The sequence below is a fragment of the Rhinolophus ferrumequinum genome, chromosome 11, assembly GCF_004115265.2.
Source record: "Rhinolophus ferrumequinum isolate MPI-CBG mRhiFer1 chromosome 11, mRhiFer1_v1.p, whole genome shotgun sequence".
Classification (NCBI taxonomy): Eukaryota; Metazoa; Chordata; class Mammalia; order Chiroptera; family Rhinolophidae; genus Rhinolophus; species Rhinolophus ferrumequinum.
The window spans coordinates 74203636-74228094 of NC_046294.1; the positions used below are offsets into that span (position 1 = coordinate 74203636).

The 24459-nt window shown below is 35.6% G+C and overlaps 1 protein-coding gene and 1 pseudogene across 1 annotated transcript in view; one reads left to right on the plus strand and one right to left on the minus strand.

The window, feature by feature from the left end:
- Positions 1–767: 767 nt before the first annotated feature.
- Positions 768–24459, minus strand: part of LOC117030503 (caspase-13-like) — a 29507-nt gene continuing 5815 nt past the window's right edge. The window contains exons 4-8 of the mRNA XM_033120613.1: positions 20020–20193; positions 15015–15249; positions 13768–13911; positions 11495–11601; positions 768–1050 (exon numbers count right to left, since the gene is read on the minus strand). Coding sequence (XP_032976504.1) covers positions 952–1050; positions 11495–11601; positions 13768–13911; positions 15015–15249; positions 20020–20193 — 759 coding nt within the window. The 3' untranslated portion in view covers positions 768–951. The remainder of the gene's footprint in view (positions 1051–11494; positions 11602–13767; positions 13912–15014; positions 15250–20019; positions 20194–24459) is intronic.
- On the plus strand, positions 23445–24294 carry LOC117030504 (cyclin-C-like; annotated as a pseudogene).

A 24459-nucleotide genomic window follows, 5' to 3' on the forward strand; every position in this document is an offset into this window, starting at 1 on the left:
GATATACTACCAGATAAACATTGAAAATACATAATTTATATGTTTGTATTTAAATAATTTTATTTACTGTTAACACTTATTTTGGCAGGAACTTAAGTTTATTTGTGGATCACTTTTATCATTTCCAGACTTTTTTAAAGTGTTACTAGGGAAGGTCTAGAGTAGCTTTAGTCCGGGATTTTTTAGTCCAACTATAAAGGCATGATCCCTATGGAATTTCTACATATTGTTCTGAGTGTTCACTGAGCCCTGTCCATTTGGCATGGTTAGAATTCAAACATTTACCAATGCTGTGTGAACTGTGTGAGGTATTGACATTATTGCCTGAGCAGTGTTTTTCTTCCTGGGCTCCCAGTCATCCTATAATAGTGGATATTGATATTCATTCAAATACTCAAGAAGAACACTCTGTAGCTATTAATATTTAGAAGTCTTTTTCTTCATATCTCCTTATGTCTGGATGTCTCCTTCATGTCTGGATGTTTTCACATTTCAGTTGCCTCAACATACTTGGAATGTGATCTTCATTTTCTCAACTCATTGAGACAATCACATTTCACTTGTTATCCCTTTCTTCACTGTATAACAGAAATTTTGTGCTGGCAGAAAACTGTGTATGGTGTAGGCATAGTTTTGTGGTTTACCTTATTTTTTTCCCCCTTCTCCTAGTAAAAGCAGTCCTGTACTTCCCATTGCCAATATCTGAAAACAGCTGTTTAAAATTTTTTACCTCATTTTTTAATTATTTATGACAGAAAGACAATACTAATACTAGTTACTGTCCCATGGCCGAAAGACAAAGCTTTATTTTTGATAGATATTAGAAGGCATGAATAAAACAATAAATACAAAATATTGTGTAATTAATTTCTGCATAACCTGTCACCACTCCGTTCCCTACTTTAGTCAATATCCTGATTTGCTAACATCAGCTGTGGGCACTTACTAATTTTAATTGCCTGGAAAGAGATAAAAATATCTGGTCATAGTTTGTCTTTCAAGTGAGGGCATTTGGGCTTTGACATTTGGTTCTTCAAATGATCGTTGAACCTGAAAATAAAAAAGAAGAGTGTTTTTAAAAAGAAAATATATGTATATTTGTCCACTTAGCTACCATTTATAGTACTTTCATTCCTTTTTGTAAATCTGTATTTCCACAGTATCATTTTTCTTCTCCTGATTGACTTCCATTAACATTTCTTGTAGTGCAAGTCTGCCGGTAAATGAATATTTCATCTTCTGTTTGACTGAAATGACTTTGTGCTTTTTATTATAAAAAGTATTTTTATATTTTTCTGGACTTAAAAGTTTAGGATGACTTTTTTTCAGTTTCACTACTGTTTTTCTAGCATGAATTGTTTCTGATAATCTGCTGCATTCTTTACTTTGTTTCTCTGTATGTAGCACGTGTGTTTCTCTTTAGTTTTAGGATTATCTTTTTGTCAAGCATTTAATGAATTTAGACTGAGAAGAGACTTGCTGTAATTTTTCCAATTTTTAATACTTTATGTTTGTTGCCCTTTTTAATTCTATAGATTTATAATTTTCATTACATCTGGAAAAATTGACTCTTTTCTTCAAATATTGTTTTCTTCCTTTCCCTTTAGGGCACCACTTACACATATCTTAGGCTTTTTAAATTTGTCTCATAGCTCACTGTTTATTTTTTTATAATTTGTTTCTTTTTTATTGTTTTTTTAATTCTTGTTTCTTGTGTTTCATCTTGTATAGTTTTTTCAAATTTATTATGTTTCCTTTCGTACAATATTTAATCTACTGTTAATCTCATTCAGTATATTTTTCAGGTCATACATTCTATTTTTTATATCTCATAATACAATTTAGATCTTTGAATATCTTCTATGATCCTACTTAATATTGGAACATATGGATTACAGTTTCTTGTCCTTTTCTGTTAATCATAGTATCTGTGCCAGTTATTGGATCAGTTCTGTTAACAGTGAGTTAACAGTAAGTTTTATTTTCCTGATTCTTTGCATCCCAGGTAAATTTTATTGGATGTCATACATTTTGAATTTTATATTATCAAGTGCTAAATATTTTTGCATATGTTCTTGTGCTTTATTCTTGGATGCATTCTGTTACTTGCAAACAGTTTGATCCTTTGAGGTCTTCCTTTTATATCTCTTAAGAAGGATGAAAGAATTGTTTATTTTAGGGTTATATCCTACCACTTGGTAAGACGTTTCTGAGTAGTCTGCAGACAAATTATGAAATTTTCCCAGTCTGGCTGGTAGCACTGGCACTATTCTTGGCTTGTATGAGAACCGTGGTATTTTTCCCTGTGATCCATTAAGGTAGTTATTTATCCTGACTCAGTAGTTTCCTCACACACATACTGGACATACTCTGCTAAAAACTTAATGGAGACCCTCTGAAGATCTCCAGAGTTCTCTCTGTGTGAATCTCTATCCTCTTTGGTATTTTGTTCTGTGAACCTTTAACTTCCCTGAACTCTCAGCTCTGATCCCTCAACTTTGGGAGTCCACCAGGATCTGCCTTGTTTCTGTCTACCCATGTTGTGATCTGGAAACTTTCTCAAGAGAGTAACTTGACATAATTTTAGGGCTCATTCTTGTTTGTTTCCCATTTTTCAGGGATCAGTGTCCTTTATTATTTGATTTCCAGTGTACTGAAAACTGTTGCTTCATATATTTTGTTTTGGTGTTTGTTTCAGACAAGAGTCTAAATCTAGTCTCTGTTTGGTCATCTTGGCTGAAAACAGGAGTTTCTGACCCTTTAAATTTTAACTACAAATTTTCACCTCCAGAGTTGATGCGTTGGAGACTTTAACTTTGGAGATTTTCTCCTTCAGTCCTCATCAAGACCTGATCCTCTTGGTCCTCTGAAATTCATATCCCAAATTCTATTTTTAAATTTATTTCTTAATTATAAATGACATACCATATTATATTAGTTTCAGGTGTACCACATAGTGATTAGATATTTACATGCCTTATGAAGTGATCATCACAATAAGTCTAGTACCCATCTGGCACCATACAGAATTTTGCAATATTATTGACTATGTTCCTTGTACTGTACTTTACATTCTCATGACTAATTTTATAACTGGCAGTTTGTACTTCTAATTGCCTTTACCTTTTTTGTGTATACCATCACCACCCTACCATTTGGCAAACTTCAGTTTGTTCTCTGCATCCATGAGTTTGTTTCTGTTTTGTTTTGTTTGTTTATTTTGTCTTTTAGATTCCACATATAAATGAAATCATACAATATCTGTCTTTCTCTGTATAACTTATTTCACTTAGTATAATACCCTGTAAGTTTATCTATGTTGTTGCAAATATCTAGATTTCATTCTTTTTTATGGTTGAGTAATAGTCCATATTAGATATGTTCCACATCCTCTTCCACTGCCTCCCATCTCTCTTCCATTGACAACTAAATACATTTTATGCCAGTCAAAAACAAATACAAATTCTCCTATTCCACCAAATTTTCACTTTATAGACAAGATGACCATATCTAACTTAGAACTTTTCCCTTATTCTCTCTCATAGAACCTTGATAATTTTTTCCCCTAGAAATTATAAATAACATATTTTGATTATGTGGTCTTCACCATTATATTTCCTACTAGAATGTTAGCTATGAATGCAGGACTGTGTCTGTTCTTTTTTTTTAAACTAGTTTATAAGCATGAGTCAGCCACAGTTCTTATTAATAAAGGAAACCAATAAATACTTAACAAAACTATATTTTATACCAAAATGTATTCCATAATCTGAATATTTAAGGAGCTATCATTCCATACTACTTGTTATCTTTGTAGGTCATAATTTATCCGTAATATTCTGTATTCAGTATTTTCCTGTTCCTTATATCCCCAATTTTTAATATTTTGAATTCAGAAGTTTAGCAAGTATTAATTTTCTTTGCTTACTAAAGCTTAGAACTTTGGAAATAATTAAAACACAAGATGTGCCACAGTTTGATTAATATCCTGTCATTTGTATAAAATATGCAGGTAGATTATAATATACATTTGTTTTGGCTTGTAAGAATAAATAAATAAATAGATAGATAGATAAATAAATGGGAGAGAGTGATCCAAGATTATGGTGTAGATAAACACTATGCTTGCCTCCTCCCATGACCACATTAAAATAACAACTAAATTATAGAACAATCAACCTGGAGACTATCTGAAGTCTAGCTGAACAGAAGTTTTATAACTAAGGATATAAACACAAGCAATGTTGAGAATAGTAAGAGGGGTGGAGACATGAAACAGGCCTGCCCCACACTTGCAGTGATTCAGAATTGGAAGGGATATCTCAACCACAGAGATCCTCCCACCCCCAGGCCAGGAGCAAGGAGGTCACAGCTCCAGTCCAGAGTACCAGTGCTGGGAAAGGAAGCCCCCACAACATCTGGCTGTGACAAACAGTGGGGATTCTGTAGTCTGAGTCAGAGAGAAGGCTCTGGAAAACACAAACATCCTCTTAAAGGGCTGGGGCACAGACTCACTTGACAGCAGGTACTCACTCTGGTTTCTGGTGGAGGGACAGTGATTTGGGACGTGTCAGAAACATACAGGAAGAGACTGTGTGGAGTGGCTTCAGGGCAAGGACTAGAGTGACAATTGCCATTTTCCTTCATATAACCCTCCTCCTGTGCAGCTGGAAGGTGGGCACCATCGTTCTTGTGTTGAGCCTTCTCCCACATAACCAAATATGAATCTGCACTCTTTGCTTGAGCCACTCTCTCCACCCTGGTGACTTCCTGGGACTCTGTCCAATGTAACTCATGCAATGCCTGAGGCAACTTCTTGGAAAGCAGCCAGCCCCACATACATTGCACTCTCTCAGAATACTTCAGGGTATCTGCTGGCCCCAGATGGGCAGCTGCTGGCCTTGGTGTGCTCTGAGACTTTTGCTGAGTAGTTCAAGTCTCAGCACTAGCACAAAACTAGAATCTACATTAACCTGGTGAACAACATTCGTCCCACCCTGGTGACTCCCTGAGACCCCCACCTCACCAAACTCTCATACCACACAAAGCTCTCTCAGGGCTGAGCCATATGAGAGCTGGCAGGTAGCAGCAAGCCTCGGAGTCTCCTGGGCTTTCTGTGGAGCTACCCCAGACCCAGTACTGGTGGCAGCCATCCTCAGTTTGCAGGGTGGCCTCTCCCATGTGCCTCTAGGTCCAGCACAGGCAGCAACCGACCATGGATTGCTTTGTAGCTCCTACCAGGTAGTCCCTGGCTGGCCACAGGCAGTGGCTGACCTTGGCCTCCACTGGAGCCCTCCCAAGAGGCCTCCAAATCTGGAGGTCAGATTCAGATCACAGCATAGCACCACTGAGTTAACCTCACAAGTGGCACACTCAAAGGGCAATCTTAGCAGGCACCAGAACCCAGTGAGGTAAATGCTGCTCTGCAGGATAAGCCCCCACGAAGCAGCCAGTAAGCTGTGAATGTGGCAAAACCCCAGTCAGTCAGCCTAAGGGTCAATCCCACCCACTGATGTGTCAATAACAAACAAGGCTCAACTATAGCAGGGGAGTACACAGAACACACACAGGGGTCATGCATGAAGCACCCAGCACAAGTGAACAGGGAGATTGTGACATTGGGTCTGACAGGGCACTTACTATATTAGACCAACCAGCCAAGACATGGAGACATAGAAGGTCTACCTAATACATAGAAACAAACACAGAGAGGCAGCCAAAATGAGAGAACAAAGAAATATGTCCCAAATGAAAGAATAGAAGAAAACACCAGAAAAAAAGAACTAAGTGAAATGGAGGCAAGCAACCTGCCAGATACACAGTTCAAAACAATGGTTATAAAGTTGCTCAAGGAACTAGTGGGAACTTCAACAAAGAGATAGCAAGCATTAAAAAAGGGCACAGAAACCATAAAAAAGAACCAGTCAGAAGTGAAGAATAATGAGACAAGTAAAAACTTAACAGGGGTAGCTTATGAGCTGGCAATATGGGATAGGCAAGGAGTTAGCAAGAGAAAGTTTGTAAGCTGGCAGGGGCAAGCTTAAACATTAACTTCTTGGCTCTAACTCCCCTGGCTAACATTGTACCTGCAAGCTGACGAGCTCCTTACAGCCATCATGGGTAGGAACAGAGCAGTTCCCCATTGCAACGGCAACCCGCTGCAAACTAAGAAACACCCATCATGGATGGGAACAGCACAGGTCCCAATCATAATAGCAACCCCCGGCAAGCTGATCGGAACAGTTCCCAGGATAAGAAAATTGTAATGGCAACTCGCTCTGCAAACTGACAAGCACCCTACATCCTGCTTAGAAAAAAATATAAAACACCAACACTCCTTCTCTTTGCTGCAGCTGTCTCCCCTCAGACTCTGTCTTGGCTAAACTCCATTTGCAAGTTCTCTCTTACCCCTCTATTTTGGCAGCTGTCTCCATCAGACTGCCCCGACAAACTTCTGCCAGTATCTCTCTTACCCCTCTGTCTCCACAGCGATCCCTCTCAAACTGTCCTGGCAAAAATTCCCTTTGCCAGAACTGTCTCTTTGACTTTCAATCCTTGCTTACTCTTGTAGAGTCTCATAAATTATTTTTACACTCTGTGAATGACCAGGGGTTAATTCTAAACGAAGACTAAGACTATAATAACTGACATGAAGAATGCATTATAAGGAATAACGAGGAGACTAGATGAAGCTGAGGATTGAATCAGTGACTTGAAAGACAAAGTAGCAGGAAGCACCCAATCATAACAGCAAGATTAAAAAAAAAAATGTACTTGTACAAGTACAAGAAGGCGAATAGAGAAAGAAAGGGGTTGAGAACCTCTTTGAAGAAATAGTGGTTGAAAACTTTTTAATCTGGTGAAGGAAATAAACATACAAGCCCAGAAAGCACAGTGCTTCAAACGAATGAATCCAAAGAGTCCCACACCAAGACATATTATAATTAAAATGGCAAAATTTAAAGAAAGAGAGAATCCTAAAAGCAGCAAGAGAAAAGCAACTAGTTACTTACAAAGGAGTTCCTATGAGATTGTCAGCTGATTTCTCAACAGAAACTTTTCAGGAAAAAAGGACTTGGCACAAAATATTCAAACTGAAGAAAAGCAAGGACCTACAACCAAGACTAATGGAACCTGGGAAAGCTATCATTTGAAATGGAAGGAGAGATAAAGAGATTTCCAGACAAGAAAAAGCTAAAAGAGTTCATCACCACTAAACCAGTATTACGAGAAATGTTAAAGGAATTATTTTAAGAAAAAGAAAAGGGGGGGGGGTGACGGAATAAAAAATATAAAGATGAATAATAAAATGGCAATAACTATGTATATATTGATAATCACTTTAACTGTAAATCAATTAAATGCTCCAATCAAAACACATAGGAAAGCTGAATGGATAAGAAAACAAGACTTACATACATATTGTCTACAAGAAACCCACTTCAGATTGAAAGACACACACATACTGAAAGTACAGGGAAGGAAAAGATATTTCATGTGGATGGAAACAAAAAGAAAACCGAAGTAGCAATGCTTATATCAAACAAAATAGATTTTAAACAAAGACTATAATAAGAGACAAAGAGGGACATCACATAATAAGAGGATCAACCCAACAAGAGGTTATAACCCTTGTAAACATTTATGCACTCAACATAGGAGCATCTAAATATATAAAGTAAATGCTAACTGTATGAAAGGAGAAATCCACAGTAATACAATCACAGTAGGAATTTTAATACTTCATATACACCAAGGCACATATCCTCCAGAAAGAGAATCAACAAGGAAACAGTGTCCTTAAATAACACTAGACCAGATGGATTTAACTGATATTTTTAGGGCATTTCACCCCAAAACAGCAGAATATACATTCTTTTCAAATGCACATGGAACATTTTCCAAGATAGATAACATGTTAGGCCACAAAACAAGTCTCAATAAATTTAAGAAAATTGAAATCATATCAAGCATCTCCTCTGACCATAATGATATGCAACTAGAAATCAATTACAAGAAAAAAAAAACAAACAGAAAAACACACAAACTCATAGGGGCTAAATGACATGCTACTAAATAATGAATGAGTCAATAATGAGATCAAGGAAGACATCTAAAAGTACCTTGAGACAAATGAAATGGAAACATGATTACCTAAAATCTACGGGACAAAATGAAAGCAGTCCTAAGGGGGAAATTCTTAGCCCTACAGGCCTCCCTCATGAAATGAGAAAATTCTCAAATAAGCACTCTAAACTTATTCTTAAAGGAACTAGAGAAACACAGCAAACAAAGCCAAAATGAGTACAGGCAAGGAAATAATTAAGTTCAGACTGGAAATTAATGAAATAGAGTCTAAAAAGTAAAATAAAATAAATGAATGAAACCAAGAGCTGGTTCTTTATAAAGATAAACAAAAAAGAAAACAAACAAACAAAAGAAACTTTAGCCAGTCTCATTAAGAAAAAAAAGAGAGAACCCAAATAAATAAAATCAGAACTAAAAGAGAAGTGACAACAGACACCACAGAAATACAAAGGATTATGAGAAAATATTATGAATAATTACATGCCAAGAAATTAGACAATCTGGGAGAAATGGAAAATTCCTAGAAATATACACTTTTCCAAGGCTGAATCAAGAAGAAACAGAAAATCTGAACTGACAAATTACTACTAATGAAATCAAGTTAGTAAATCAAAAAACTCCCAAAAAACAAAAGTCCTGGACCGGATGGCTTCACAGGTGAATTTTACCAAACATACAAAGAAGATTTAATACCTATCCATCTCAAACTATTACAAAAAATTCAAGAAGAAGGAAAGCTCCCAAGTTCATTCTACGAGACCATCATTACAGATTCCAAAACCAGACAGAGACATTACAACAAAAGAAAATTATAGGCTGATATCCCTAATTAACATAGATGCAAAAAATCATCAACAAAATATTAGTAAACTGAAGTCAGCAATACATTAAAATGATCATACACTATGATCAAATGGGATTTATTCCTAGGATGCCAGTTTGTTTCAACGAGGTTCAAATCAATTAATGTGATACACAACCTAAACAAAATGAAAGATAAAAATCATATGATCATATCAATACATGCAGAAAAAGCGTGTGGCATAATCTAGCACCCATTTATCATAAAAATTCTCAGCAAAGTGGGAATAGAGGAAACATATCTCAACATAATGAAGGCCGTATACAACAAACCCAGAGCTAACATCATACTCAGTGTGGAAAAAAAATTAAAAGGATTCTCCTTAAGATCAGGAACAAGACAAGGATGTCCACTCTTACCATTTTTATTCAACATAGTTTTAGAAGTCCTAGCCACAGCAGTCACACAACAAAAAGAACTAAAAGACATCCAAATTGGAAAGAAAGAAGCAAAACAGTCATTATTTACAAATGACATGAAACTATATAGAGAGAACCCAAAAGATTCCTCCAAAAAACTATTAGAACTAGTAAATAAATTCAGTAAAGTAGCAGGATACATAATTAACATTCATAAATTGGTTGCATGTTTATACACCAACAATGAACGGTCAAGAAAGAGAAATTAATAAAATAATCCCAATTATAATTGCATTTAAAAAAAAAACTAACAATAAATTTAACCAAGTAGATAAAAGACCTGTACTTGGAAAACTATAAGACACTAGAGAAAGAAATTGACGAAACAAATAAATGGAGTCATATACCATGTTCATGGATAGGAAGAATTAACATTGTTAAAATGTACAGACTACCCAAAGTAATCTATAGATTCAACGCAATCCCTATCAAAATACCAATGGCATTTTTCACAGAACTAGAATGAACAATCCTAAATTTTATATGGAACCCCAAAAAATCCCAAATAGCCACAGCAAACTTGAGAAAGAACAAAGTTGGAGGTAACATGCTGTTTGATATCAAACTATACTACAAGCCCATATTAATCAAAACATCATGGTACTGGCATAAAAACAGACATATACATCAATGTAATATACAGATCCCAGAAATAAACCCATGTCTACACGGTCATTGATTCTATGACAAAGGAGGCAGGAGCACACAGTGGGGTAAACACAATGTATTCAATAAATGGTGCTGGGAATACTGGGCAGATACATGCAAAGGAATGAAACAGGACCACCTTCTTATGCCATATACAAAAAGAAACTCAAAATGGATGAAAGACTTAAAGGTAAAACCGGAAACCATAAAACTTCTAGAAGAAAATATAGGAAGTAAACTCTCAGACATTACCCTTAGTGATATTTTTATTGATATATTTCCTTGATCAAGGGAAACAAAACAAAAAATAAACAAATGGGACTACATCAAACTGAAAAGTTTTTTCTTCCTCCCTCAGGAATGGAAATCATCAACAAAACAAAAAGACATCCCACTGAATAGCAGAAGGTATTTACTAATGGTAAATATGATAAGGAGTTATTATCCAAAATTTATTTAAAAACTCATATAACTTAACACCAAAAAAACAAACAATTCAATTTGAAAATCGGCAGAGGACCTGAATAGACATTTCTCTGAAGAGGACAAACAGAAGGCCAATACACATAAGAAAAGATGCTCAACATAACTGATCATCAGAGAAATGCAAATAAAAACCACAATGAGATATCACCTCACACCTATCTAAATGGCCATCATCAATAAATCAACAAACAACAAGTGTTGGTAAGGATGTGGAACCCTTGTGCACAGTTTGTTGTGGGATTGCAAATTGGTGCAGCCACTATGGAAAACAGTATGGAAGTTCCTCAAAAAATTGAAATATAACTACCTTATGACTCAGCAGTTCCACTTCTGGGCATTTATCCAAAGAAATTCAAAGCATTGATTTGGAAAAATATATGCATCCATATGTTCATTGCAGCACTATATACAATAGCCAAGATATGGAAGAAACCCAAGAGCCTATCAATAGACCATTGAATAAAGATGAAGTGGTACATACGTACAATGGAATATTACTCTGCTATAAAAAGAATGAATTCTTACCATTTGTGACAACATGGTTAGACCTAGAGGGTATTACGCTAAGTGAAATAAGTCAGGCTGAGAAAGACAAATACCAAATGATCTCACTTATATGTGGAATCTAAAGAAAAAGAAAAAAAGAAAAGAAAAGAAACAGACTCATAGATACAGAGAACAAACTGATGGTTGCCAGAGGGGAAGAAGGTTGGGAAACTGGGTGAAAAAAGTAAGGGGTTAAGAAGTACAAATTGATAGTTACAAAATAGTCACAGGGATGTAAAGTGCAGCATAGGAAATATGTCAATAATGTTGCAATAACTATGTATAGTGCCATGTGGGTACTAATCGGGGGGATCATTGCATAAATTATATAAATGTCTAATCACTATGCTGTACACCTGAAACTAATATAAAGTAATATTGAATGTCCACTGTAACTGAAAAAAAAAGAATAAATAGTGTAACAGATAATAAATATGAAACTTACCATCACAAATATTTCTATCAGGTGACAGCACCAAGCATATTTTTTAACGTAACTTATGAGTTGTGTGATGAAGAGAGAACCATTTTCTTTTCTCCAAGAAACATTATCTATGAATAAAGGAAATAATAAATTTTGAGTTACAGCTTTTATCCTTTTTTTAAAAAAAATTCATAGATTGCAAATATTTGTAGATGGACTTAAGCATGTAGGAAAAATAAAGGCTCAGATGTCTGTGTTTAGCTTTATATGCAAAGTAACATGGTGGACTTAGGTTGGATATAGAAAACATCACATAAGGGTTATAGCATCTCAGATGAGGGAATAGAGTTCTAGAAACATTGTTCTATGGTCCAAAATGTAAAACTGATATGTTTAAATGGGTACTATAGGTCATATTTTCTAGCAAATATTCTCTCATTTAATCTTGAAAATTTTTTCAAGGTTGAACAGCTACAAATTGATGGAGCAATTATTGAACCCACATCTGTCTGGCTCAGAAGATGCTTGCATTCATGCCCTCTTCAGATACCAGGCCAGCCATCAGATAACTCTAGGGGCAATCTCTTCTACTTTACACTGGTTGGTCCAATTCCTACATTAGTCATGGATACAGACTGCTTTGCTAAGATGCTAGGTTTTGGTTTTTCAGTAACCCATTCCCAGGCACAAAAGTGTACATGTTTCAGACTTTGGAATGGTCCAAAGGTCTAAATAATATAGCTTCTCTATTGTTTTTGTTGGTTTAGCTGAAATAGCCTTAGCTGCATTCTCAAACTGACATGGATTCATATCTGAATACTATCAGTGTTTAGTCAGGCAATTTATATGATTTTTGTGAGGTTTAGTTTCCTTATCTGTGTGAATGACATTATATACATATATATATATATATATATATATACACACACACACACACACATATAATACATATTAAATATATAATTATACACATATATATTATACATATATAATACATATTATATATAATATGTAATATAAATATATTATTATGTATATAAGATATATAATTTTATTTATATGTTTATATGTATATACACACATACATATACATACAAACACGAGGTCAGGCAATTAAGTTCGCGAACTAATCCTAGAAAAAACGTTCCATACCTCATTGCTGAATATACTATGGTCACCTTCGAAGTACTCCCTTTGGGAAGCTATGCAACAATGCCAGTGCCTAGTCCACCCTTCAAAGCGATTTTGGAACTCTTTTTCTGGAATGGCCATCAGAGATGTCATTATACTACCCTTGATCTCCTTAATGTCATCAGAATGTCTTCTTTTCAATTTCCCTTTGTCTTCAGGTAAAGAAAGAGTCATTAGGGGCCAGATCAGGCGAGTAGGGAGGGTGTTCCAATACGGTTATTTGTTTACTGGCTAAAAACTCCCTCACAGACAGTGCCGTGTGAGCTGGTGCATTGTCGTGATGGGAGAGCCATGAAATGTTGGCAAAAAGTTCGTCAGGTCGTCTAACTTTTTCATGCAACCTTTCTAGCACTTCCAAATAGTAAACTTGGTTAACTGTTTGTCTAGTTGGAACAAATTCATAATGAATAATCCCACTGATATCAAAAAAGTTTAGCAAAAAAGGTTGCAATAAGTTCTCGAACGTAATTGTCAGACCACGTGTGTGTGTGTGTGTGTATGTGAAGTAAGAATAAGCTTTTGCTTGAGCATTTTAGAAACTGTCTGCCTCTGTTAGGGCCTGGGAATTCTCTTCTCTCTACTCCATTCTTTTTCAAATTATATCACCTTAAATATGATGGTTTTTGGAATTGATCTTCTAAAACTTTACTAAACCTAGGTTGTAATCTCACTTTAATCAGGTGTAACTAATTATTTGATGATCATTTAACAGTATTTTATAGCTAGATTTCTCATTTTCCAAACTTGAAAACATACTTGCTTCAAAGGAGCTCACATCCTCTTTTTCTTTTAAAAAATCTCCTCAGCAGTAAAAAGAATGCTGTTACACATAGTAGACTCTCTAAAGCAATACTACTATGTGCCTATTGACTAATCACTTATAGGATATGCAAGACTGGCATTGGGTGGGTGTACAACCAGAAGGAGACTAGGCGACCATAAAGAAGCTGTAAAAGAAGGCTGCAGAAACTTGGATGGGCTCTTCATCTCTTTATAAATGCCTTCCATTTAGTCTGTTTTCTTTCCTGGGATATTGGGCCAAATCATGTAGGCAGGCAGGCCTCATCCCCACAAATCCTTGCCTACAAATGAAAGACACATACGTGGGGTGGAGGAGCAGAAAGCAACAAAATCCTTCTCCACGTGGGTCTTGTGGACACCATCATCCATCAGGTCGTCTGGGGACTGTGTAGAGCTGTCTGCTGAGGCCACTGGAGAGTCACTGACCCACACCTCTCCTCTGTTTCCTGAGAGGACACCGTAATGTTATGTTATTCACTGCTAAACCCATTTTAGCCATCTTTTGACAACTGAATAAATAGAATGCCCTTAATGAAGGTCTTCCAATTAATTGCACATGGCTACATACACACACACACACACACACACACCAGTATAGATATAACACAACATTATCTCTACTCACATCTAAGAGGATGTCAATGAATGACAACTACTATCTGGACTTGGAACGTGCCCATTGATCAGGGGGCATAACAGTGTTAAAAACTACTGTTGACTATTCCTGAGTAAAGTGACCAATTTGGAGTTTAGTGATAGTAAAATGGCAATGCAAAGTCAAGGAAGGGAACATCTACTTTGTTTAATAACAGACACAAGATTCTAAAACAATTTTTCCCTTTCCTTTTCCATTGCTGGTTTTTCCTTCTAAGCCACTCATCAAGTGATTTCATTATATTAAAGTTTGAAGTGAAATATTTGTGTGGTAAAGCAATGTCATAATTATTTGCTTTTGATTTATTGAGGTATAATTTATATACAATAAAATTCCTTTTTAGTGTAAAGTTTAACTATTTTTGATAAATCTAGAGTCTTGTAACTATTGCTTCAATCAAGATCTAGATAACTCTTCCATATTACACTCCTAACAATCCTTTGCCTCAGTTTGTCTCTATGCATTTGACTTTTTCCTATGCCATAGAAATAGAATTGTATAATCTATAGGTTTTGGGGTCTGGCTTCTTTCACTTACTTAGCATTGTATTAAATTTTAATCCTTCTCTATCATGTGAAATACTTCTCAGATCAGAGATCATAAAATTTTAAATAGCAAATGTTGAAATTAAAGACATTTCATACCACAATTTTAATAATTCTACATAAAGTTAATTTAAAGTTAATGTCAATATCACTTGATATGGTTCACTATGAGTGATGGCATTTATATTTATCTGTATACCAAATTTTGCTAAATATTCTTACCGAAGAAATATATTTGATATAATTGCACTAAAGTGAGGCACAGGGTTATTTTCACAAGATATAAAACACCCAGTAAGAACCCGCCTGACACACGCGTCCCTGACCTCTGGACCCCATCAGAACTCACCACCTCTGCAGGCCTGGATGATGATGACCTTGGGTTTGTCCTTAAGGTGGCGGCAGTGTCGATTGTTGAAAATCTGGAATATGGTGTCATAAGCTAGCACGTCTGATTTGTCATCACTGTGCAGAGTCCCACAGATTCTATCCAGGAGGCCATGAGACATGAACACCAGGAATGTACTATCCGAGTACCTGTGTTCTGGGTGGGCAGCAAATGTCTTTAGCACTAACTCCATGTCCTAAAAGAGAGTAAACTTTTAAACATTGGATCATAATACCTGCCTTTTCTGCTACTGATGCTTTGAGGCATAGAAAGAATAAATGACAACTGCCAGGCACTTTACAGTGACTGATATATAGAAGTAGCTCAGAAGTGGTCATTGTTATTGTTATTCCGTTGTTGTTGCTGTTAATGTCATAGTTACTGGCAAATATTTCACAATGTATGCAATATAATATTTATCATTTTAACTATTTATAAATATGCAATTCACTGGCATTAAATATAATCGTCTTCACCATGTTTTATAAACATCACCACTGTCTATACCAAAAGCTTTTCATCATCCCCAACAAAATCTCTCTCCCCATTAAACAACCACTCCCTATTATCCCCAACTCCCATCCCCTAGTAACCTCTATTCTACTTTCTTTCTCTATGAATCTGCATATTCTAGGTACATCAGGAAAGTGGAATCATAATAGTTGTCCTTCTGTGTCTTACATATTTCAATAAACATAATGTTTTTAAAGCCAGTTCATGTTATAGCTTATCAAAATTTCATTCCTTTTTATGACTGAATAATATTCCATTTTACACTGTTTAGTATATCCATTCATTTTTTGATGGACACTTGGATTTTTTCCACCTTTTAGCTATTCTGATTAATGCTGCTGTAAAGAATGGTGTACAAATATCTGTTCACCTCCCTGTTTTCAATTATTTTGGATATATACCTAGGGATATACACTGATGCATTGTATAGTAGTATAACATTATGTAAAGCTGCCAAATTGTTTTCCACACTGGCTGCACGATTTTACATACCTACCAGCAGTGCCCCAGCTTCTACTTTCACCACTTGCTTGCTAATACCTGTCATTTTCCATGTGTGTGTGTTTCTAATAGCCTACCTAGTAGGTATGCAGTGGTGTTTCATTGTTCTTTTGACTTGAACTTCCTTAATAACTAATAATGATGAGCGTCTTTTCATGTCTTTATTGGCCATTTGTATATCTTCCTGGACAAATGACTATTGAAGTCCTTTGCCCACTTTTTATTTGGGTTATTTGTAATTTTCTTATTGAATTTTAGAAGTTCTTTATTCTGAATATTAGATCCTTATCAGATATAAAATTATGCGACCATTTTGTCCCATTCTGTAGATTGTCTTTTCACTGTTGATTGTATTCTTCAAGGCACAAAAGTTCTTAATTGTGATAAAGTCTAGTTTATCTATTTTTTTTTCTTTTATGGCCTGTGCTTTTGGTGACATTCCATGAAGTTGTTTCCAAATGTAATGTCATGAAGTCTTTCTTCAATGTTTTCTACTAAGTGTCTTATAGTTTTACTCTTATATTTAGATCTTTGATTCATTTTGAATTAATTTTATATATGGTGTAAGGTAAGGGTACAGCTTTATTTTTTTGCATGTATATATCTAGTTTTCCCAGCACCATTTGTTGAAAGACTGTCCTTGCCCCTTCCGATAGTTTTGGCACCCTTATCAAAAATCAATCAACCATATATATGAGGGTTTATTTCTGGCTGCTCTCTTATATTCCATTGATTTATTCTCTGTTCTTATACCAGTACCATATTATTTTAATTACTGTAGCTTTTTAGTACATTTCAAAGTTGAGAAGTATTAGTGCTCCAACCTTATTGTTTTTCAAGGTTGCTTTGGCAATCTTATAATTCCATATGAATTTGAGGATTGGCTTTTCTAATTCTGCAAAACAAAAAATGCTGTTGGAATCTAATAGGGATTATGTTGCATCTATAGATCACTTTCGGTAGTATAGTGGTTTTAACAATATTAAGATATGAAAATGAGTTCTATTTCCACTTATTTAGAACTTCCTTAATTTCTTTCATTGATGTTTTGTAGTTTTCTGTGTATAAGCCTTTCATCTCCTTTGTTAGATTTATTGTTAATTATATAATTATTTTAGGTGCTATTGTAAATGAAATTGCTTTTCTAATCTTCCTTTCCAATGTTCATTGCTGGTGCACAGAACACTAAGTTTTGTGTGTGTGTGTTGATCTTGTACACTGCAAATTTGCCGAATTTGTTTATTGGTTATAAGAGATTTCTTGTGAATTCTTTGGGATTTTTCAATAGATTGAATATGTCACCTGTGAATGGAGACAATTTATAATTTATAAATTTATTCATTTATAATTTAGATGGTTTTTAATATCTATTTTTCTTGTTTAATAGCTCTGGCTAGAACTTCTATTACAATGTGGAACAGCAGCAGTGAAAGCAATTATCCTTAAATTTTTCTTCATCTCAGTGGGAAAGATTTCAGCCTTTCACCGTTGACTATGATGTTAGTGGTTTTTTACATAAATACCCTTTGTCATGCTGAGAAATTTTTTTCTTTATTCCTAACTTTCTGAGAATTTTTATCATGTAAAGATGTTAGATTTTGTCATATGACAAAACACATGATAATCTCAATGGAGATTATCATGTGTTTTTCCCCTTCATTCTATTAATCTAATGTACAACACTGATTGATTTTTTTTAATTTTAATGTTGAATGACCCTTACATTCTTGGGGAAAATCTTACTTGGTCAGGCTGAATATCCTTTTAACATGCTGTTGGATTCCATTTAATATTTTATTGAGAATTTTTTACATCTATCTTCACAATGTATAATATTCTATTTTTTTCTTGTGATGTCTTTATCTAGCTTTAGTATTAGTAGTTTTGGCTTTATAGAATATGTTAGGAACTGTTCCTTCCTCTTCAACTTTTTCAAATAGTTTGAGAATTACTTGTGTTAATTCTTCTTTAAGTGTCTGGTGGAATTTACCAGTGAAGACATACGATCCAAGACTTTTCTTTGTTGTGAGGTTTTTGATTAGTAATTTAATCTCCTGACTTGTGTAGGTTATTTCTGAATTTCTATATCTTCATAATTTGGTGTTATTAGGCTGTGTATCTCTAAGAATTTGCCTATTTCATCTAAGTTATCTAATCTGTTAGTGTTACAATAATTTATAGTACTGTCTTATAATCCTTTTTATCTCTGAAAAGACAGAAGTAACGGCCTCACTTTCATTTCTGATTTCATTTATTTGAATATTTATCTTTGTAAGTTTAGCTAAAGGTTGTCAATTTTGTTAATTTTTTTCAAAGAACTAAGTTTTAGTTTGAATGATATTCTCTCTTGTTTTTCTATTCTAATTAGTTATCATACTTTTAAGCTCCAGAATTTTGGGGTGGGGGGTTCTTTTTATCATTTCTATCTCTATTGATATTCTCATTTTGTTCAGATATTTTATTCCTGTTTATGCACATGCCTTCCTGTAGTTTTTTTTTTTTTTTTTTTTTAACACATTTAAGACAATTATTTAAAGTCTTTAATAATAAGTCTGTCATCTGGGCTTCCCCAGGTATGGCTTCTTTCCATTCATTTTATTCCTTTGAAGTCCACTTTTTTGTTTAAAACTGTATATTTGAATTTTGTAGTGTTATAACTCTGGAAGTCAGTCTCCCTTTGTTCCAAGGTTTGGTGCTGCTGTTGTTGTTGTTATTTTAGTGTATCTCTGTTCCAGAGGTTAGCCAGAACGAAAGCTTGGTCTTGTCAAGTATTTTCTAAACCTGGGCCCAAATGGCAAATTTTAAATTTGTCCATATCTACAATTGTTTTTGAATGTCAAAAGCAAACAAAGGTGTGCTTCCTTTAAATCTCCTGGAAGCCACTTTAATCTGTGGGGATTGAAACAGTGGCAACCGGTTTCTGTACCTATCCCTTAGCAATCTGAAGCAGCAAAACAGTCAGAGCACAGACTCCTGATATTTGGAGGACAAAGTCCTTCCTTGTTGCCCATATCAGATCCATTGGGTGGCACCATAAATGCAGGTTGTTGTCCCCAAGCTGCCTGCCACAGGTCTGAGGGGTTAGGGATGGGTAGTTTTCACTATATCCACAGCTAAAATTGACTGAAATGAATGGTAATTTATCAGCCAACACATTCTCTGGAGCTGCAAATATTCAAATAAACTCCAGAGTTCCAAAATAGTTACTTCAGACTGTTTCTGTCAGTGCAATTGTTTTCCAGGAAATGGCTTCCTGGCACTTCCTACTCTTCTGTCTTTCTTGATGTCATTCTTTTATGCTAGTTAGTTTTTACTTGCAATCTCTACATCCATTTCCTGCTCTTATCTTCCCTGTTTTGTGACTTTCTGGATCATACCTGTTGAGCTCTCTTGTCAACAAGCTTCAAATTGTTTGAGGCACTAGCAGAAGATATGAAGAAACTGGAGAGCAGTAGAAGAGAGGGGTTAGGATATTCTAGCCTTCCACATAGCCACATGACCCCGTGTTACCACAGTTCTATCAGTGGTTGTGTCCTTTATGGTTACAAGTTAAGCATTCTGGGTGATCTACTTCTCCAGCTGTCACATCACCACATTTTGGAACTGTGTGTGTGTGTGTGTGTGTGTGTGTAATTTCTACATAAAGTGAGCAGTGTTTGATTTAATAACAATAAATTATTCACAATAATAGTAACAACATTGTGGCTGGAATATATATGCACATGCTTCTGGAATATATATGCACATATGTATCTATCTATCTATCTATCTATACCACTCAAAGGCGGTAGAAATAATTATATATACCACCTTTAACTTTCTTTCATTTTAAAGTTTAAGAAAACAAGTTCCAGAGAAGTTAAATGAATGGTTTCAATGTAGAAAGCTAGTTAGTTATTAGAGGTATGTTGGCATGTAGTTTATATGTACGACACAGGGGAAAGATTCTTACATTAGCTGTGAGATTCTCTTCCACATGCACACAATAGCCCAGGTCCTCAAGCAGCTTCTTCATTCCACTGATGTCATGGTTGGATCCATTACGTCTTGGGAGGTAGTCAAATTGTGTGTTACAGATGATGAGGGCTAGACGTTTGCGGTCCCCCTTCTCTCTTATTGGATAAATCTACAGAACAAAGACAAGTTAGATGCACCACATTTTTTCTCACATATCCCCAGCATAGTCAGAGTTACAGCCTCAAGGACCTGATAGGTATTTGTTTACCTTCTAAGTTTTTTTTTTCTTTTTTAAGATTTTTATTAAAAATATAGTTAATGTACAATATTATATTAGTTTCAGGGGCACACCACAGTTATTCAACATTTATATACTTAAAGAAGTGATCACCATGATAAGTCCAACAACCATCTGACACCATACTATGTTGTCACAATGTTATTGACTATATTCTCTATGCCGTACATTACATCCTCATGACTTATTTGTTTTATACCTGGAAATTTGGACCTCTTATTTCCCTTTATGTCTCTCCCCCTTTTTTGATATTTCAATTACAGTTGACATTTAGTATTATTTTATATTGATTTCAGGTATATAGCATAGTAGTTAGACATTTATTTAATTTAAAAAGTAATCCCCCAATTAGTTTAGTACCCACCTGGCACTATACATAGTTATTACCATATTATTGACTATATTCCCTATGCTTTACTTTGCATCCCCATGACTATTTTGTAACTACCAATTTATACATCTTAATCTCTTCACCTTTTTACTCTGTCCCCCAACACCCTCCCATCTATAATCCCAGTAAATCTAGTACCCATCTGACATCATACATAGTTACAATATTGATTATAAACTTATACTATAACCTACATCCCCATAACTACTTGTAACAACCTATTTGTGCTTCTTAATCCCTTCCCCTTTTTCACTCACACCCCCAAGCCCCCTCCCTTGTGGCAACCATCAAAATGTTGTCTGTATCTATGATATTTTTCTGTTTTGTATGTTTATTTTGTCCTTTAGATTCCACACATAAGCAAAATTACATTGCATCTGTCTTTGTCTGACATACTCCACTCAGCACAAACTCTCCAGGTCCATCTATGCCACCAAAGATGGCAATAACCCCTTCCCTTCCATGGACAAGCTATGTTCCATTGTATACACTGTTACAATGTAAACAATGCTGCAATGTGTTTACAAACACATTGTGTTTACAAACACATTGTAAACAATGCTGCAATGAACATATGGATACACATGCTGCCTCAAAGTAGCCTTTGGGGTTTCTTCAGATAAATACCAAGTATTGGGAGTACTGGGTCCTTTTCTTGTCTCTTGTCATAGCTTTTGTTTTAAAGTCTATTTTGTCTGGTATAATTATTGCTACCATGGTTGTTATTTATTTATTTATTTTTAATTTTCATGAAATAACTTTTTTCTTTCTTTTACTTTCCATATGTGTGTGTCTTTTAATCTAAAGTGAGTCTCTTGTGGGCAGCATATATAAGGGTTTTATTTCTTTATCCATTCAGCCCTCCTATGCCTTCTGATTGGAGCATGGAATTCATTTACATTGAAAGTAATTGTTGATAGATCTGTAGCTATTGCCATTTTATTATCCATAATTTTGATTCTTTTCCATCGTAAAGAAATCTTTCTAATGTTCCTTGTAATACTGGTTTGGTAGTGATGAACTCGTTTAGCTTTTTATTGTCTGAGAAGATCTTTATCTGTCCTTTGATTTTAAATGGCAGCCTTGCTGGGTAGAGTACCCTTGGTTGTAGGTCCCTACTTTTTCATCATATTGAATATTTTGTGGCAATTCTTTCTGGCCTGCAAAATTTCTGTTGAGAAATCAGCTGACAATGGTACGGGAGCTCCCTTATAAGTTGCTAGTTGCCTTTCTCTTGCTAGTTTTAGGATTCTGTCTTTGTCTTTAAACTTTGCCATTTTAATTATAATGTGTCTTGGTGTAGGCCTGTTTGGGTTCATCTTGTTTGGGACTTTCTGTGTTTCCTGGACTTATATGCCTATTGCTTTCACCAGGTTAAGAAAGTTTTCAGTCATTATTTATTCAAATAGGTTCTCAATCCCTTGCTCTCTCTTTTTTGTCCAGTATCCCTATGATGCAAATGTTGTTATGGTTGATGTTGTCCCAAAGTCTCTTAAATTACGTTTTTTTTTTTTTTTTTTTTTTAATTCCTTTTCCTTTTTGCTGTTTTGCTTGGGTGTTTTCTGCTACCTTGTCTTTCAAATTGCTGATTTGAATCCTTTGCTTTATCTAGTCTGCTGTTGATTTCTTCTAGTGTATTCTTCATTTCAGTTATTGTATTTTTCACTTCTGACTGGTTCTTTTTTATTGTTTCTATGGTTTCAATTTTATTATGCTTGCTATCTCTTTGGTGAAGTTCTCATTAAGTTCCTTGAGCATAATTATAACCATTGTGTTGAACTGTGTATCTGGTAGGTTGCTTGTGTCCATTGTGCTTAGATCTTTTTCTGGAATTTTCTCCCATTCTTTCATTTGAGATGTATATATTTTTTGCCCTCATTTTGTCTGCTTCTTTGTGTTTGTTTCTATGTATTAGGGAGACCTGCTATGTCTCCCAGTCTTGGCCAGGTGGCCTATGTAGTAGGTGCCCTGTGGGGCACTGGAACAGTCTCTCTGGCCACCTGCTTCGGTGTTCCATGAGTGTCTCTTGTGTGGGTTGTGTGTGCCCTCATGTAATAGTTGAGCCTTGATTGCTATTGAGCCATCAGTGGATTGGTTTGGTTCTCTGGTAGATTGGTTATGGGGTGTGGCCACATCCACCATTTACAGGCTGCTGTGTGGAGGATTTACTGCCTGTGCTAAACCTGGAGGTACATGGGAGAAGCCACACTGTGAAATGATGGCTGCCACCAGAACTGGGATTGGAGTAGCTTCTCAAAAACCAGGACACCCAGAGGCCTGCTGCCATCTGCTGGCTCCCTTAAGGTTCACCCACTGACACAAGCTCGTGAGGTATGCTAGTTGGGTGAGGCAGGGTTTCAGGGAGTTAGTAAAGTGGGAAGAGTAGTGTTCACCAGGTTAATGTAGATTCTCGTTTTGTGTCAGTGCTGAGCCTGGAACTACTCAGCAAAAGTCTCAGAGCACACTGAGGTCATTTCCCTACCCACTTGGAGCCCACGGACTCTGATACTTTTCCAAGAAAGAATGCAGTGTGGATCGTTCTGGGTGCTCTCTGAGAAATTACGTCTAATGTTTGGGGAGTTGGGTAGGATGGGGCCCCAGAGAGTTAGCAGGGTGGAGCAGCAAAGTTCACCAGACCAGTTAAGATTCAGATTTGGAGACTGAGGAGTGTGGTTACCAGGTGGGCTGGGTCTATAGTCACTGTGTGGGCCACTCCACTGGCTGGTGTTCCATGACAGGGAACTTTTGGCAGAGCTGTTATTATTTGCAAAGAATTTTGGATAAACAAGGTATGTTGAAGGAATGCCAAAAGGACTTCAAGTTTGTCTCAGAAGAATAATACTGGAAATTACAAATATTTTTTACAAATGTATCCCAGCATTAGGTAAACATCTTAAATTAAGACAACACGTTATTGCCACTGCTACAGTTTATTTCAGGAGTTTCTATGCCAGATAGTCTCAGAAAAATATAGATCCTGTATTAATGGATCCTATATGTGTGTTTTGGGCCACAATCCAAAGTTGAGAAATTTAGAGTAGTCTGAAATACAAGGTTGATTTCTGAGGCTATTTCTGTGTTCAAAACTAGATTTTCATATGCCTTTCCAAAGGAACTTCCTTATAGAATGAACCATATATTAGAATGTGAATTCTATCTTTTAGAACTAATGGATTGTTGCTTGACAGTATATCATCCTTATAGACCTTTGCTCTAGTGCAGGACATGAGCCAAGAAGACATGTTGCTTTCCCTTTCACGGAGGATAGTGAAAGATATCTATAGAATGGATTGTTGCCTACTGTATCCACTTTTCATGATAGTTTTAGTTTGCCTATTTGTCACCTGTGTTGTACAGCAGAAAGATGCCAGATGGTGGTTTGCTGAGCTTTCTGTGGATATGGAGAAGATTTTGGAAATAATCATGGTTACTTTAAAACCAAATGAGTAGTAGAAAAATTTTGATAAGAGAAAAGAGATGGCAATATTTTTAGTAAGATGCCAAAACCAAATCCTCCTCCAAACAATAAAGGAGAGCAGGGTCCAGATGGAAATCAGAAATCTAGCTACAGCCAATCTTAAAACATTCTGAAGAATTCTGTAATGGACCAGTTGGAAATAAACCACTGGACAAATTTCAGTAATGTCTTCAATGGAACACAAATGAAAAGGAATAGCTTGTTTCTGTCAAGCATATTGGGAAGTGATTTTAGCTTTGCACAATAAGTTTTTCCTTACCTAATTTGA